At 26.7% G+C, this 18,834-nt stretch overlaps 3 protein-coding genes across 3 annotated transcripts; 1 reads left to right on the top strand and 2 right to left on the bottom strand.

Moving 5' to 3' along the window:
- Positions 1 to 641: 641 nt before the first annotated feature.
- LOC112683421 (legumain-like) lies at positions 642 to 11,548 on the bottom strand. The gene is made up of 12 exons (XM_025554460.1): positions 11,317 to 11,548; positions 9,665 to 9,837; positions 8,231 to 8,328; positions 7,704 to 7,785; positions 4,151 to 4,236; positions 3,183 to 3,321; positions 3,026 to 3,095; positions 2,703 to 2,824; positions 2,419 to 2,610; positions 2,207 to 2,329; positions 1,029 to 1,214; positions 642 to 841 (listed from the first exon to the last, which is right to left on the bottom strand). Exons 1-12 carry the CDS (start codon positions 11,318 to 11,320, stop codon positions 707 to 709), a joined length of 1,410 nt encoding a protein of 469 aa, XP_025410245.1. The 5' UTR covers positions 11,321 to 11,548; the 3' UTR covers positions 642 to 706.
- Positions 1,271 to 4,142, top strand: LOC112683422. The gene is made up of 2 exons (XM_025554461.1): positions 1,271 to 1,881; positions 3,909 to 4,142. Exons 1-2 carry the CDS (start codon positions 1,554 to 1,556, stop codon positions 3,917 to 3,919), a joined length of 339 nt encoding a protein of 112 aa, XP_025410246.1. The 5' UTR covers positions 1,271 to 1,553; the 3' UTR covers positions 3,920 to 4,142.
- A 4,719-nt stretch (positions 11,549 to 16,267) lies between the features above and the next one.
- LOC112683393 lies at positions 16,268 to 18,687 on the bottom strand. Its single transcript, XM_025554429.1, has 5 exons — positions 18,361 to 18,687; positions 18,252 to 18,288; positions 17,374 to 17,451; positions 17,130 to 17,288; positions 16,268 to 16,542 (listed from the first exon to the last, which is right to left on the bottom strand). The coding sequence occupies exons 1-5, from the start codon at positions 18,366 to 18,368 to the stop codon at positions 16,396 to 16,398; spliced, it is 429 nt and encodes a 142-aa protein (XP_025410214.1). The 5' UTR covers positions 18,369 to 18,687; the 3' UTR covers positions 16,268 to 16,395.
- Positions 18,688 to 18,834: the final 147 nt, after the last annotated feature.

Below are 18,834 nucleotides of genomic sequence, written 5' to 3'. Positions count from 1 at the left end.
CTAAAGTAGGACTCAGATTATTAGGTTTGTCTTTATCACCGACCACGTCTTTTAAGTCAGACAGGTCTTATATTTAAAAACATCGAATGAATGTTCTTGAAAACGCTATCGATAATTGATCTCATCTAAATCATAAAATTAAATATTTATGAGTAGCCAACAAGTTTTAAACATATATTCTAAGAAAAACATAATCATTTAATTTTATTTTATATTTTAATTTATTTCAATTTATTTTTTAATTTATTTGAGCCAAAGCAGAAGGCTATCTATAAAATGTTAATTTATGTGAGTTTAATATATTTCCTCCAATTTATAAAATTATATTTTAAATATTTATATATATATAATTATTAATAAATTATAAAACATTTTTTTAGTTTTCAGTGTTTAAAAGTATTTATTTTATTTTATTATTCATTCAAGTTAATAGAGAAAATGAATCATTTTTAAACAAAAAAAAGTAACTTGAAAGTTTTAGTTTAAATGTTACCAAAACAAAAAATACCATAACATTAATTGACAAACGGAAAAATTAATATTAATTTTACTATATAACAAAATGGATATAGGTTAAACATTTTTAAGGTAATAAAAATCAGTACTTATTTGTATTAAAAATATTTTCTTTAATTTTTTCATTACAGTGTAACAAATACTACAATAATAACTATCAATTTATTCTGATATGAATATTAAAAGGGTTTTAAAATACGTTGTTGATGGATTTTGGAATATCCGAACATGCTACATCAACGGCATTGCTGACCATCTGGTGTATTTGTTTGTCGACAACACATAAGTTGGCAAAAATTGTCAATCGGTCCAGTACATAAGGATTCTGTAATTAATAATTATAATCGTATAAAAATACATGTAATTATTTGTTCATTATTAAATGGAATTTACTTAGATACCTGTTAAATCGTAGTATAACTTAATAATTACTATATAAAGTACGTTTGGTACCTTACTATTAAAAATGAATTTATATGTTTAAATTTCATGTGATAATTCACTATACGTACTCGGGGTAAGGAAAAACAGGTTTGAGAAATTTTATTCAAAATACTTCTGTAGCACGGAAAAATGTCCAACGTAAGATTCAAATGTTCGGGATCGTCGAGATCGCCAATCTTTTCCTTTATGTCAGGTCTCGACTTAACGACCATTGAATAAATTTTCCGGAAAACAGTATCTATGATGAGTCTCATCTAAAATATTAGATACAGATATATCATAATTATATTGTTAAATAAAATTAGTCAAAATAGATTTAATGTCTTTTTCCGGTTATTTAAATAAAAATATATTTACTGGACAATTTTGGAATTAAAACTTTAGATTTAGCTACTTAAAATATTAACCCAAACAGGGTAGATTAAATAGCAAATTAGTCTTATCAATAAGTTCAGTGTAATACTATCGCACGGTTAATACTTTAATAGATGGGTATCAGTCTGGCGATAACGTCCAATATGAATACACGCCATTGCGTTCACTCCATTAACGGGTTTTCGACCATTTCGTTCTAACGTATAATATAAAATATTATGGTTCGTTCCGTTAAAAGTCCGCCTCGCGCATCTACGTCCTCCAAACGCATATTATCAAACAGTTCTTTGTCTCCCCTTTACGAAGGAAAAAAGACAAAAACATTTACTTCACCTAACGGTTACGCTGTTTTCTCCACAGTCGACATCAGTGATGACACCGTATTTGATGCAGCTCCATCACCTTCCCGAGACGACACCGTCGTTCATCAATTTTACCCCACGGACCTGACAGACCTGGCGCCACCCTTCTATATAAGTAACATCACCAACTTCTCCACATTCAATGATACATTAATTAAGACCACCGCCCCCAACGGGTTTACGTGTAAGTATACTCCTTCACATCTTATCGTTCGGCCCAGAGGCAAAGATAATTTCAATGCAAGAGTTAAAAATTTGTTGGAAACTAACGCTAGTTTCCATATCCATCGTGCTCGCTGTAATCGACCATTCACCATCATCATCAGAAACCTCCATCATTCCACTCTCAGTACGGATATTTCGGCCGTACTGTTATCTATCCACTGTTAACGTTTCACTTATTATAATACACTTTAAATGTTCAAAGTACATTTAATATTTTTGTTTTCTTGTCATTCTTTAATTAAAATAAATAAATGTATTTTATACGATTTATTTATAATACCCACTTTGTTGTTGTGACGTAATTCTAATGACAATTCGTGCATTTTAGCCATGTCTTTCGATTGCTTTTTGTCCGATATTTGATATTGTAATGTATTTTCGTGAATATTTCGACTGGATATTGATGTCTAAAAAAAAAAAAACTATTGTAACAATTCAAATATTATTTTCAATAAGTTCCGCATGATAATAGTCTTGTTTTATTTCAAAAATATACTTTTTTAATTAGTTCTCCAGATTTTGAATTGGTAATCAACTCGTTGTTACTTTTTTGATAGCCAATAAACGCAGATAGTTTTTCATGACCGATGTTGAAATCACCGTAAATCATTACATTGCTCCGGGTAACGTTTGTTCTCACCTCTTTAAAGTCGTTGAAAACGGTTCTTTTTTCACAATTGGATACTGTCTATTAAATTAATATAAAAATATTACTTATGCATATAAATTATTATGATTGTCTTATTTTATCCCTAAAACAAAATAATGCGACATAGGTACCGCGTCTAAATCTTCCATCCACGTCACACTAAATAAATCGCCAAGACATGTACCATATGGTTCATACCGACAATAGCATCCATACGAGTTTTCTCTTGGTCCAGATGCAGTTACAGCCAAAACTATTTATAAATTTAATTTAATTTTAGTTTTAATTTTAAGAAACTGTATCGTAGTACCAACAAGTGCTATAATTATCAATAAATTAAAAAATATACTATTATGATAGATCATATTATATATTTATCTCATGAATCATTATAACATAATTTGATTAACGATAAATTTTGATGTCCTACGCAACACTACACTATTTAACTTACTATCTGTGTTATCTTGGAGTATCCCATCAAACATAGAGCCTGCATGACATGCTTCAATATACAACAACATCTTTAAACGAAAAATATAATTTTTCATTATCAACCATGATTGAAAATATTCAACAAGTATAATGTAAATCCGATTATATTTAATTACCTTTCTATAGCTCGAAGATCCAAACATGTATTTAAGCGCATTGTTCAATTGATCAGCGTATAAATAATCATCCGGAAAAGCTAATAATCCAGTTGTACCGTGATCCACAAAATTGATGAAAACTCTATCGTGAGGCCCACTGTACACAAACAATTTCGTAAAAATATTAAATATTATTAAGAAACTATTAAAATTTAATTTATTATTAAAATACCTGTTTAATTTTATTATTCTGAAAAATGATAATAATACAGTAGAAACTAGATTAGCATCACTCTCTGTTATCCGTCATCCAGGCGCGTAGCCAGGGAGGGTGTTACAGGTGTAATAATACCACCCTGACTATGTTATACTTAAGTCTTATAAAGGTAAAAATTCATCATGAACCATGATGAACACATATTTATCATAACGATTTGAAATTTTAATAAAATATTTAAACGCTTTCTCATACATTATTACAATACACATGAATAGATATTCATGTATAATATACTAAAGTATTTGTATATTTGTAAATTAAAGTATACGTAAAGTTATTATTTTGTTGCATTTAATTTTGTCAATCAATTTTAAATAACACCCCCCCCCCCACCCATTTTAAAATACCTGGCTACCTGCCTGCCTTAATCTGTAATTTATTACAGTGTTGGTATAATACCAATTATATTTTAAATATTGATAGAGCTTAACCATAATATTTCATAGCGAGAAATTATATTTCAGATATGGGCTGATAATGAAGCCTACCCCTTATTCAAAAACATTTGATGAACAAATAAAGCTCTTTCTAGGTGGGAAAAATGTTCAGAAAGCTACAGATCATACAGCTAACCTCAACTTCATATTATACGGTAGTATAAAAACTTACAAAATAATAATTAGGATAGTTAGGTACCTATGACAAAATTAATTCGTATAGCAAAAAACTTTTAAACAATTAGTAAATATTAAATTAATTTACATACCCTTCAATGACTTTACCGCTTCCAATGTTCCGCATACCAGTTTTGTTTCCTTTGAGTATATTTAAGAAATTTGTGCTATTTACATCCTATATTAAAGCAAAATTTATTTATTTTTCTTGTATCTATAAATTTATTTATAAATGTCACAAGTAACAGCGTATCACCACAGGTTGCAATCACTTATAGACTAGATTTTTTTTTTTTTTTTTTATATATATAGTTATTTAGTCCACACATTTATATAGATTAAAATCAGAGTACAATAAATAATTACGTAAATAAAGTTCAGTATCCATATCAATGTATAAACTGCAATCATAGTAAAAACTCACTATTACTTTAATTATAGTCATGTCATTCGACTGTATGGCATACCAAAATATGGAAAGTTACTTAATTTTAATTATTTTATTTATCGAAAAGAAATAGAAAACAAAAATAAAATAATTTGTAAATATAAAAAATATACTACAAAAAAAAAAAAAATGTTTCGTGATCAATTATATTCATCTGAGCTTAATGAAACTGATACTAAAGATAAGCAATGGCAAAATTACATACTTTGCAGAATTACTAAACTTAGTACTCATTCTGTATTAAACATACGGAATTTAATTTTATGGTATTTTCTATTTATTTTTTTATTATGTTAATTTCAAATAATTTTGTTTTAACCCTTACATATTCAGTCCGGGTTTACCGGTCACCGAGTGCACGCGTCCGTTCGTTTACGCTCTACCTGCCGCGTATACCATAGACGGTCTTATCTCATTATCGTTATGAGACATGTCTTACAATAGGTTTGGTACTTGGGTATCGAAAGGAAAAATCGAATTTGACTACGGCCCTCCTGGAAAACGGAATTTATCCTCTCCGTCTACTTCTCCAAGTTTAAATGACAAGAAGCCAAAAATATTTGTTTCTCCAAACCGGTTCGAGATGTTACAAGATGACGACGATTCAAATGAGAATGTTATTTTATCACCTAATAATCATACTAAAGCTCGTGAGTCTCAGTCTCAATCCAGCCAAATCAAAATTCAACCCCGTTCTCAACCAATATATATCAAAAACATAACTAATTTCTCCATATTCAAAAATAAATTAATACAACTCACGGGTATTAATAGATTCACGTATAAGGCTTCGCCTTCTTATCTAATCGTTCGACCTCACGGGCCGGATAATTCCACAATAATATTAAAACATTTGAAGAGCTCAGCCACCGATTTCCATACATTTCATCTACACAACTCACGCTCATTTAGAGTTGTAATCAGCAACTTACACCATTCAACATTAACTTCTGATATTTCTAATGCTCTAACCGAGCTGGGCTATTCGGTTAAACATATAGTTAATACTAAGAAGAACAAATTATCTCTGCCTTTATTGTCGGTAGAGCTAAATACCAAAAATAATAATTCAGACATTTTTACTATGACTATGTTATTGCATACCTCCGTCGTGGTTGAAAAACCATACAAATCTTTTACCGGCCCACCCCAATGTCATAAGTATCAGGCTTATGGACATATGAAAATATATTGTTGGTATAAAACTCGTTACGTTAAATGCGGAGAAGAACATCTCACGGAAATTTGTCCCAAAGACAGCAGCCACCCGGCTAAATGTACATTATGCGCAGGTGCTCACACCTCATCATATAAAGGTTGCCCAATATATAAAAAGCACGCTGCTTCCCTCAAGAAATATATAAAAGAAAAAAGTTTACCTCCCGCCCCAACTCCAGTCAAGACCGCACAATCCGTGAACCAAGATAATTCCAAAAATAAATGTTCGTACGCCGATATCGCAACAAATCAACCACCACCCATTTCAATTGACAACACCATCAAACATATCAGCGAAATTTCAGTTATCACATTAATCCTCTGATTAAATTACTTTAATTATTAAATCACTCAGGAGGCATTTTCCCTCTGAAATTTCCTTCTTCTGACAAAAACAACTTTCAACAAAATCATTTGTAGTATAAGTATTTATTAAATGTACAATACTCGTTAAAATTACCTTACCTAATAGTTTTTAATAAAATAAAATAAATTATTATCAATGTTTCCATAACGTATAGCCGTATACCCGTATAAGAACTATTTACTGAATGACGGTTTTGATAGGGCGTCAAATAAAGGTGGAGTTCATAGACTTATTAAAAAAACTGGAAGGAAAATTCCTTATATATATTGTCAAGCACATATAACATATTATCACTTGCACAAATCAGTATGCATAATAAATATCAAAAATTAAACGCTTATTTTATGTATTGCCCCCCTCTGTGAGGTAGACTAGAGGAAGTAATTGGCAAGGCTAGGTAAGTTAATGATATTTTTTAACTCAGTTAAGTTAATTGAGTTCATGTTCAATTAAGTTAACAATTAAGTTAATGCAAATGAGAATTATATCAATTAAGTTAAAAATTAAGTTATAAAATATCGTTAACTTAACTTCAATTAATAAGTTAATTACAAAAAAAATATATATTTAAATTATGCGCTGATATAAGTGATATATATATATATATACTAACAATTTACAATTTAGCTATAGTATGTAAATAGTTCAACTTTAAAACTTCAGTAACCTTACTACTACGATTTTTCGATAATCAATTGTATAATATTTTTTTTTGTGGCATCACAATATGAAATATAAGTTAAACAGTTTAATATTCTATAAACTTGTTATCGAGTACGGTATTTTACAAAAATGTTTTTCTGGTCTTAAAAATCAAAATTAACTTAATTGGGATTAATGAAAAAACTACGTTGATTTCAAGTTAATTTTTAAGGAAATTAGTTAAGTTAATATGTTAAGTTAATTTATCAGTAATGAAATAAGTTAAGTTGATAATTTAAATTAACTTAACTTTTAACTTATTTACTGGTTTATGCCCAGGCTTGGTAATTGATAAATTTTATAGTTTATATTAAATAACTTGACATATTCTTTTATTTTATTTTTTATATTAATGGACTCCGGATATTTTGTTATCATAAATACGTATTCGTGATCATAGAATATAATAAATTCACTATATATATATATACAATAGATTCATAGAATAATTCTCGGACAAGAAGTGAAATGGGCAGTAGATTAACACATTAGGCACTTCTGTATATTCACAAGCAGATTGCATTAAATTAGAAGAAAAAAATAGACCACTTTGCTAAGAACAAAAGATGTAGAGATTTTGTTATATAAATCAATAAAATAATTGTATAACTATTAATATTATACTATGATAAATATGATAATTGATTTTTAATGATGTTTGAACATTAAGGTTTCACAAATATTTTGTAGAGAAGACTAGCTAAATTTCAAAAATTGAAAAATATGGGTCTACACTCTGAATCTGAATCACATGTAAATTTATATAATTTTTTTATTACTTTGCCCCCCCCCCCCCCCAAACTTAGGTCGGATGATTCTCCTAGTTCCAACCATGATTTAAATAGTTTAATCAATTGAATTACACATTAAGACTTAATTTTTAAAAATTAATTTCGTAACTATAACTTACTATTCCCTTGTAGTCGATCACTACTCCTTCGTATACGTCTGGTCCACCAGGACGGTTAACTATCTTTCCTGGCGTTGGATTGCTGGTTTAATATTGTAACATAAAACAATTACAATAATTAAAAAGAATACCTAACCAAATTAATAAATTTAATTTAAGTACATTTAACGGATGCATTTCAAAATAATTAAGTAAACTGGATCGAATATGGTACGTTCGATTCAATTTCATTTCACTCATATAAATTGACGCATACGGAATAATTGGATTATTTATTAATTTTTTAACTCTTAAAAGTATTTCTTTTATTAATTTATTTATCAATTTTTTCTAACTGTGTGTACGATTGGAAAATAAACCATGTACTTAGGTTAAATCCTCGTAAATGAAATTGGAATAAAAAAAACTTATATGAAAAATTTAATAATTTAAAACGGGTTAAAGTGACTCGATCCGTGTCAAAATTCCATAATTAATTATTTAAAATAAAGCGTGTAGTAACTTCTTAATTTATAAGTGATATTTACTTTTGGTTATATGCAATATCGTCCACCATCATCGTTATTATGTTCTCTTCCGGTATTCCATTAGCTTTAACTATTTGATAGGCATGACATATATCCGCCTTTAAAATAAATGTGATATAAGTACTTGTTTTAATTAACTGTATGGTAAAATGTTTGATCCAATGATATAAAACAATGATTTATTAAACATAGTAATTCAAATATTATTTTCTTATTACTTCATATAGTATACTTCATTACTATTTCATAAAAAAAAAATTTAAAAAAAATGTAAAAAGCTATCATAATCAAAGAAGGTACTGAGTACTATCAACCCACTCAAAAACTATTTTTTGTCCACTTAAAAATTAAATGATAAGATAATCCATAAAAATATTTGATGGTGTTTATATTTATAATACTTGTCCATCGTAAGATCAGTACCTATAATGTACAGCCAAAAATCATCGTTTACTCTACATTGCACACACATTTATGAATATGAGTCAAATATTTATTTATACTATTTGTTAAATTCCATATTAATAATCATTATTTATACTATAATTAACTGTCAATGTTAATAATTTATTACAAAACTTCAATCAAAAATAATAATAATAATATATATTATTCGATTAAAACGCATGCCTCTGGTTTCGCTTACAAAATATGTTGATAGTAAAATATTAATTCATAACGCTAATTTTTAAAAACTTAATATCTAAACAGCGCCGGTGAAAGCTATGGGCGACTAGGGTGACTACTCTCGCTACGTACGATCTGCTGTGTAATGTCAATTGCGTAAACTAACAAGTTACAGTCAACAGATAATCAATATTCATATTTTTGGTTTAATTTGTATATTATATTTTGGTTTCTTATTAGATATTTACAATGAATTCCGTTTTTTGGTTGTCTTAATAAATAATTAATTATTGAAACACAGTATTCCTATAGTATAAGCAGTGGCAGCATGAAATAATATTTTACCCAAAAAACTTTCAAAAAGTAAAAAAACGCCAAGCTCAAAATTAGAACTATTATATTCTTGCGAGGAAAAAATACCTGTCCAAAAAATGCACTGATATAATACTAAATTATAGTACTAAATACATAGGTACTAATTTTATTTAAACTCACTAAAAAACTTAATTTTACTACTACCTACTCAAACTAAGTGGGTATAAGGGCTCCAAAACATGGTTTCACCCAAGGCGCCAAACTTCTAGCGGGCCCTATGTCTAAATTTATTTCGAAATACTTTCGAAATTACAAAAATTTCACAGAGACATAAACAATGATACCTATATTTCTGCAGTTATATAAAAACTATTAATAATCCTGATATAACTTTAAATGTACCAAGTACTATATAACATCTATATTCATTTTTTTTTTCGTAAGTCAACTACTTCAACATTTTCTGATAGTTAAATGTCTGTTTTTAGTTACCTGATGTCTGTAATTACTCCATCCACTCGAACCGGATACTAAAACTACCCATCTTTTTCCTTTGAATAAGAAATTTTCATCTTTTTCCATTGATTTTATATACTCATGTTTCGGAACGCGTATAGCAAACGATCCGCAAGCAAATAATGCCAATAATACTACATTCAGTATGTCTGTAATATAAATGATGGTATTTTTAGTTTAGGTAACTAAGATTTTTTTTTAATAATCATTATAAGTACCAGTTGTTATAATTTTCATAGAGATGTTTAATAACGAAGTACAATCAATGAAAAAATGAATAATGCAAAAACATTCAACATTAAAATAAGTAATGCTATGCAAACGATGTGAATTAAAATATAATAAAAATTGTAATACATATTTAAAAACGAAAAAATATAAGTGTTAAAACGTCTAATACGAATCGAAGTTCGATGTATCTAATAATGTTAAAATACAATTTTTCGAAAGGAAGATTTTTCAAAAGTGTCTGACCCGTTTATATTCATAAAAATTAAAAATAGAATAATAAAACAATTAAAAAAATAATTGCGAAGATATAAAACTAAAAACTTAAAATGCTTATAAAATAAAATAACTTTTCAGATATCATTTAAAAATATTTAGTAATCAATTTGTGTAGTAAATCATAAACTTTGAAAATTAAAATTATCTATCGTTTACATAACTTTACTTTTAACAATTGACATACAGTAAAATGTCAGAGTATTGTATGATTACATTAATATCTTTCTCGTTATATAAAAGTGTACACCACTTACACGTATACTTCATATAATAAAAATATAAGATTAGAATATCTAAATTTTAATCGGTTTTTATCATTAGGATTTTATACCTACATAGGAAGGCACCTCGAGGTTTGAAATGAATAACGATGCATAATTAAATTATATACATAATTTTATTAAACATTAATTTGACTACAGTCTACCTACTCACTATTTTCTTATATCCCAATTTATGAATAAAATGCATACAATTTATTTTAATAATTTTTAATAATAATTTATCATACAATAATAATAATAAAAAAAATAAAATAAAATTCAATAATATCCTTTATATTTTGAATAATAGAACTCAGAATTTAGCTGTGTATTAAAAATGCCATAAAAAAATTAAGGAAATACAGAGTGAAATGTAATTCGCAAAGCCTCCGTACTTCAATATTGTCAGATAAAGGAATTAAAATTATTATTGTTTTGGACTAGTATAAATACAAACGTGATGACAATGTGTTAAGTACATATAGGTACCATTAAAGTTATAAATATTGACAAACATAATACAAATAACTGCTATTGGCGTGTGCCCATAAATTACATTTTTCTGCTAAAATATTTTAGTCCACTTCAGATTTGAAAATAGGTATACAAATATTATAATGTATGACTTTACTACCCAAAAGTTAGTGATACACCTATTAGGGGGAAAGATTTTAAGCGTCAACACTCGTATTTTAGGTGCATCACAGTGTTGATCACAGTAAACCAATCCATTATTAAAAAAATATTTGCGTTCGAAATTAATACAAAGGCGTTGAATAAAAGTTGAAGTCACGAAGAGTCGCAATATTAATCACTCATACACTGCCTATAGTGAAAATACCTCAGTATAAATCTTACCCATGGTCACAGATTGCCGTTAGGTTGCAGTTGATGATCACTGATGTCGCAACGGCACGGCGTGTCAGAACTGCGTTTGGCACAATAGTGGTACTTACTAACGTATTTTAAAACTGCGAATAAGCAACAATGTTTTTCTTTTGGATCGAAGAGTGTTTCTATACGTGATAATATAAATATTATTCTGAGATATTCTACTCTCTGCTGAGCAAAATCATAATTAAATCAAAAATACAATATCATGATTACATTTATAGAGCAATACATTCGACACTTGAAAATCCCACAAATTAAGAGTAGTAGTAATGTTATTATGATTTCGTGTCAAGTAGGTGAACAACCCACAATACGATTTTCAATTTGTTTGTATTGACTATCAAAATAATAATTACGCAGACGTCTAAGTAGTTACCAGTCTCTGTACCAACCGGTTTGCATAAATCAGGAGTCCTAAACCGGCCCAGTCCTAAATCTGCATCTAATTTACAAACAAAAAACTTTATATTAAAACTAATATCAATTAAATTCTAATGTGTTACATGATTATAGCAGTTATGGAGTCAAAATAATATATCAGTTGCAACCCAGCTTTGCGTCCTTGGCCATTAAGATTTCGAAATTAATTTGCATCATTTGTTTGTGACCATCTTCTTTCACGTTATTGGATTTTAAAAAATGAACAGGAAAAATGTTTCCAAAAAGCCTGGGCTTTCAAATATAATAACAATAATCGAGCAATAGTTTTAGTAGAATTTTCTTGGTTTTTCATTATACTCGAATAGATACAATATTAAAACATAACATGCCGATTTAAAACTCTTATTTCATGATTGTATTTATTATTTCTGTACTTACTTTATCTTCACTTAATTTAATTTCACTTAATTTACTTTTACTTAAACTTCATATAAAATAATTTATAATGTTTTATAATATAACTGAGTACTCTGCAATTTTTTAGAGTCTGAAATAAGCATTATTTCCACTTATTTATAACTAATTTCAACAATAACTAATAACGAAGATCTTTCAAGTTATCAATGTTTTCGGAAAATTTTTTAAAAGTATAGGATTTAAATAATTTTATAAGAATATTTTTAATACTTAATATACTTTATAATTTTCGTTTCATTTTTCTTGCTATACTTAAAAAATTAAGACAGTGTAAAATAAACATGATAGTAGGTATAACTATTTCAAGTTTATAGATTGCAAACTATTTCAAATTTTGAATGATGTTTTCGTAACCATTAATTATTGGAAACCCCTGACTTCCATTAATCTCCATTCCCACTAACCAAAATATTTAAACAAATAATTAAAATATCTTCAAGTAGTGTACCTACTTAATCTTATCGTTCAATAGTTAAAAGTTATGACATAGCTTACTTATTTCAAAGAATCACTTTACCATAATTTTTAAAGTATTTTCTCTAATGTTTTTTTATAAATGAATAGTTCCTAAAAATTATTATCTCTAAGTAGGTACCTATTCAAAACTCGTCAAGTTCCTAGATAGACAATAAAGATAACAATGTCAGAAAATAATTGAACGTGACATCTGAGAACAAAAAGTGAGAAATGTCATACACAGAAGTTATTACACATGTTTTTGTGTCAACACATTTGAAAACAACAGTAAACCATTCCTACAAATGTTCAATTTTAACTTAAATATAATTGATACATATATTTTAAACCTGGTAGAAGTAAAATGCAGTACATGTTTGCAGTAATCGTTGGATAAATCATTTGATTACCAACATTGCATATACAAATTACAATGTTCACTATACTCACGAATTTTATGTAGTTATTTACTATTTAATATAATAATATTTAGGTAGATTCAGGTTTTCAGTTATTAAACTTGTTTTTGATTATGGTTTTTAGGCACTATAGTTATTGCATTACATATATTATTATGGTATGGTATAGGACTTTTTCCATCAAACCGCCTGGGCCATGCAACTTTATCTATGATTTAAGGAAATTATACATATGAACTTTTTTTCTTTTTAATTTACCTTTGTTCGCACATTACAGCATAGGTACATATGGACTTGTTTTATAATTTTTAATTACCATAACGGATTCATTTTCAAATCTATAAAAAAAAACAGTTCAGATCTTAAAAAGATAAATAATAAATTATTTTCCAATTCCATAAGATAATAATCAATCCAAATAAATAACTTCGCTTTGAAAAAGTGAAGAACAGCAATTAATAAATCTAAAATATTATAATTTCCCATGTAAAACTATATTTAGGATTATCATATATTGATATAATCATATCATATAATTAAGCTCAGGGACTTCTAACTCTAAAATACATGGAAACATGCCTGCAATATGCTTTAAAAAAGAACCAAATATGCACTAAAACATGCTCAGACATTTTTTTATTTCACTGAAAAATTTACATATACTTAATCCTACCTATACTTTATATATACTTACTTTATTTATTATTATTTTTTATTATCGGTAAAGGTATTTATATAAAATATATATGTTCTGATGGGTTTGAAAGTTATTGATCAAACTAAATGCTTGATTTTGAGCCTAGAATACAAAACAGAAAGATGAGCTTACAATAAATTTAAATAATTTAAATTTTTCATTTATCTTGTATTTTCAAATATAAGCCCGTGATAGTTATTTTAAAGCAAATTTTTATATTTTGAAAAGATTCGTTTTACATTGACAGAATAAATTAGCGCATACTTAAAAAATACTTGATCATAATTTATTAAATATTCAGGCAATCACAAAAATAAATACATTGCATACAATAAGATATATAATTTTTTATAGCACTTAAAAGCTATATACTGTTAATATATACATTAAAAACTAAATATGACATTTTATATACATACATGTTATATCACACGAATAAGAGGTAAAAAATTAGCTAAATTATTATTAAAAAAAAGATTTAAGAGAATTATTATTGATAATTACTAGGGCTCGGATTTCAATGCATTTGCATTTTTTTTTTTTTTTTGTGTCTTACGCGATGCTTTCCAAGCTACGAACATGTTTTAGGTACTCCGTGTTTAGAACACAAACATTTTTTGGGAAATTTTTAGCATTTTTTTTGCATTTTTAGCAGTTTTTATACTTTTTAGAGCATTTTTTGACGCTTTTAATGCATTTTTTTTTATATTTTAAGACATTTTTGACCTATTTCTCGTATTACAACTAAAAAAAAATTGACCTCATTGAAATATAAATACTATATATATAATAATATAGTACTATATAATATAAATTACTTAATGAAGGTACTTAAAGAATATATTATAAACCTTAGTAGCCTTCCAGTTGCAATAATTAAGTTAGAAACCTCAGGATTAGCATTAACAGAGTCTATAAATATTGTTGCTACGATTAAAAATATTATAAAAAAATTACCAAGTCAAATTGGAAAAAATGTAAATTTAAAATTTAACAACGTTTTAAATAAAAATAAAGGCTTTAATCAAATAAAAATAATATGTCAAATATTAGAAGAAGAAGATATTAATCCAAAAATATTATTCCAGAGACTTAACCCTTAACGTATGACATTTTTCAAGTATGCTCCTATCACTTGATGTTGTGAGGTAATTCTCAGTGTATAAAAACTTATTGGCAGACAACCGTCGATCATTCAAATTCCAAAACTTAAAAGAAATATTAATCGTACAGTGCCATTCAAATATGTAATTTAATTTTTAATTCATTTTTTGATTTTAACTTTTTTTTTTCGTTGCGTAATGTAAATAACATTTTATTTTTTACTCAATTTTTAATAATAATTTGAATTTATTTAATAAATAATGCATTTTATGATATTTTTTAGAGTTTTTAGGTCATAAATGCATTTTTTGAAAGTGTATTTTTTGATATTTTTAGAGCATTTAAATTTGAGTCCTAATAATTACTATATTGAGACTTGTATTGAGAATCGTACTGAGAAACTTATTGAATTATTATTATATTATTGTTATTCAATTATTTAAAAATAAATTATTATTAAATATTATATAAAGTAGATTATTTTTAATACATTTTAAATATTTTATTACTTAGGAATACATATTCTCATATATAAAATATCTCCAGGACATATACCTACAGTACTTGACCTACATCACAATCTGTAGTGCACACTTAATAGAATAAGAACTTCGCATGGCAGATGTGTAGATTTCTTGCACAATTGGGGCATAAAAAACTCACCATAACGTGACAACAGAACGGAGAATCATACAGTCTATCACATTAATTTTGAATATCCAATTCACTATTATCGAAAACCAAAAATTGACTATCTCACAACCCCTCCCACTTTTATTAAATGTCTGGTGAAATTAGAAATATTAGAAAACTCTAATACCAAATAGGTATATTGATTTGTTACCTTATTAATATTACAGACTACTATTACTTAAAATAAAATACTGTATTTTATTCTATTTTTTTTTTTTATTATTCTTATTTACATTAATCTGAAATATATTAACCCAATTTATCATATGTAATCATATTATAATTAATCTAATGTATGTAACCACAAACTATAAGTTGAAAAAATAAAATGGGTATATAATATTATTGTGTGTTAAGAATTAATTAATTTTATTTTTAAAAAATAAAATATAATATAGTCATAATGATTTAACAATAATAAACAATCATAATCCAAATGAGAACTTGTATTTTAGTTTATTTATATTGATATTATTTGAAATATTACATACTTAGTTATTATTATTATAAATTATTTATACATATATTGACTAGCTCAAGTTTGTTGTATTTTGAATAAGTGATAATAATATTAATGTTACTTAAATAAGACATGTATTTCTATAAGTGATATTATGAATTATGTTTATTATTATTAATAAAATTGCCTAAATTAATAAATGTTGTAAAATAAACATAAGACATAAAATATTGCAAAATATAAGGTTTATTTTGCCTAAAATTAGAGTAATGGTTTAAAATATAAATATAAACAATAATATTACCAAAATCAGTCTTAGCTTAATTTAACTACTTAAAATTTATTTTGATAAATTCTTAATTTGCATCTTCTTCTTCCTCATCACCATTTGTAACTTCAGATATTACGCCATCAGTTTTAACTTGACCAGAAAATTGTCTTGAAGCATTTAACAACATTTCTGTTTCAGTTTCAGTCAGTCTATCATAAAAATCTTTGATACCCTTGAAAATAAATAAAAAAAGTTTAAAATAATTATTCAACAATTCTAGGAACACTTTTAATTAGTTATGTGTTTATTTAACTATGACTATTAGTAAATAATCTACTATACAAACTCCTATTAACGCAAAATTTAAGTTCACTTAGAAAATACTTTAGAACCAAAATATCTAATATTAATATTTCATACTTAAATAATTTAAGCTTTAAATATTTTATTTATTTTAATTCATATATAAATGTCAATAGTTATATCAATTGACTAATCAAAAATTAGTACTGAAATTAAATTAATTCAGCTAAATAAAAATTATGATATTTATATTTTAAGCACCATTAAAAGTAAGTATCTACTAAATAAATACTTACTAACCTTAAAGAAAAAATTACTTATCGAATTTCAAATTAAATTTATGTATGATGTAAATTATTTTTGTACATGGATATATATATTCAATTTCACAAAAACAATAAAATAATTTGCTTAAAGCACCACTTCAATAATTTCTACATGAAAAATTGTAATGCCTAAATAAATCACTATATAATTATTAATATCACTTAATTTTTAACTTAAATAAATATATACCAAGGATAATTGTAACACTGAGTCTGGTGGATCATTAATTAACATCAATTTTTCCTTTTTTGTCAAATTAATTGGCATATTTTTCAACTTAATTAAATATGCTCTTATTTTATCTGGACTTTGAAAGGCACATGCTTTGTTTTCCATATATTTGTGTACCTATAAAATAAAAATATCTCTTAATTTAAGAATAATAATAAATGAACCATTATTTCAAGATATTTAACTATTAGGTTTATTATACCTCATATAAAATTGTTGAATGGTTCATACCTCCAAGAACTTTTGTATTTTCTTGGGTTTTTTTTAACAGATCAAAAACCTAAAGCAAAATGATTGAATTTTTTAGTATATAGAAACAAATATGATTCTATAATTTAAGACTATATTACAAAATAATTGTTTTCTGTTGTTTTTTTTTTTTTTGTGTCAAAACAACAAGAAATAAACTTTATGTTAGACGAAATATGTTTTGAACCAAATCAACGCTAAGGTTGCAGTGTGTGTACACTCTACAGTTGATAAATTATTTTGAATGTATTTTTTTTTTTAATCATAAATTTACAATTACAACTCTCAATTAATTCAATAATTTTAAGTGTTTCGTGTATCTAATAATTTCTAGATACCTAATTAAATTAACTGAATAATTTACATAAACTTAATAACTAAATAATATTAAATTAATATTTTATAAATAAACCTAATTTTTTTTTTTGTCTATTATAGTAAAAGCTAGTAAGCATAGACCTTATCATAGCACGAGCTGAAAATGGTTGAAATTACAAAAAGGCATTGACAATCACAGTCACTAAATATATAGTAACCTAACAATCGATTTATACAGCAGCAGTATAGAAAAAACTTCTATTGCTAAAATAATCCAATCCGTCAATATACAGTTTAGGTTTGTTGACTATAAATGTAATCTACCAACATACCATACAGGTGAAATCAAAGTGTTGCTATTAAACTTTTGTTTATATAGATTACCCACTTCAAAGCGTTTTCATACGCATGGTTGTCATTGAAATGCATATTATTGGATACATTTATATATATGTCTAGCTTAAAATAACAACAATTACATGAGACGTTTATTATTTAGTGAACGATTTTTACCTCGTGATTGCTGAGTACAGCTACTTGTGGATTCTTCCTAGAAAATAATAAATCGAATACAATCTGCAAGTTAGACATGCATAACGATTTACTGCGGTTTTATACTTACACCTCCATAATATTACTGTCGCCGACTTGATAGTTAACATACAAACAGCAAACCGCTCACAAACGAATTCGTTCACTGTTAACGAATCCAACAGACGAACGTCGATTAACGGTATTAACTTAGACTATAATTATTTACCGGTCACGTCTTGTCGCCATTACAAGCATACGGCAACAAATGCAAACATTTCTTATCGTCGAATGTTACTATCACTCGGCTCGATAAGACCGTTGAACGTGTTATCACAGATTATCCGTCTGTTCCGAAACTCAGCAGATTGGTCAGCCGCTAGAATTTAGTGTTCCTAATTTCAGCGTTTTTTTCAATCCGGTAGAGAGGAGGTAACTAAGCTGATTGTTTTATCAGGAATCCGTAATTATTCGCTTGGACAAACAAAAATTCAGCTGGATTTGATAAAAACTACGCGCCAAATTCTAATTACAAATCATTTATGTGATTTGCAAGACATTTCAG

This window comes from Sipha flava, unplaced genomic scaffold (genome assembly GCF_003268045.1).
Source record: "Sipha flava isolate LNK unplaced genomic scaffold, YSA_version1 225_pilon_pilon, whole genome shotgun sequence".
Taxonomy (NCBI): Eukaryota; Metazoa; Arthropoda; class Insecta; order Hemiptera; family Aphididae; genus Sipha; species Sipha flava.
Note: the sequence above shows the minus strand (reverse complement) of the source record. Positions and strands in the feature narration are given on the sequence as shown.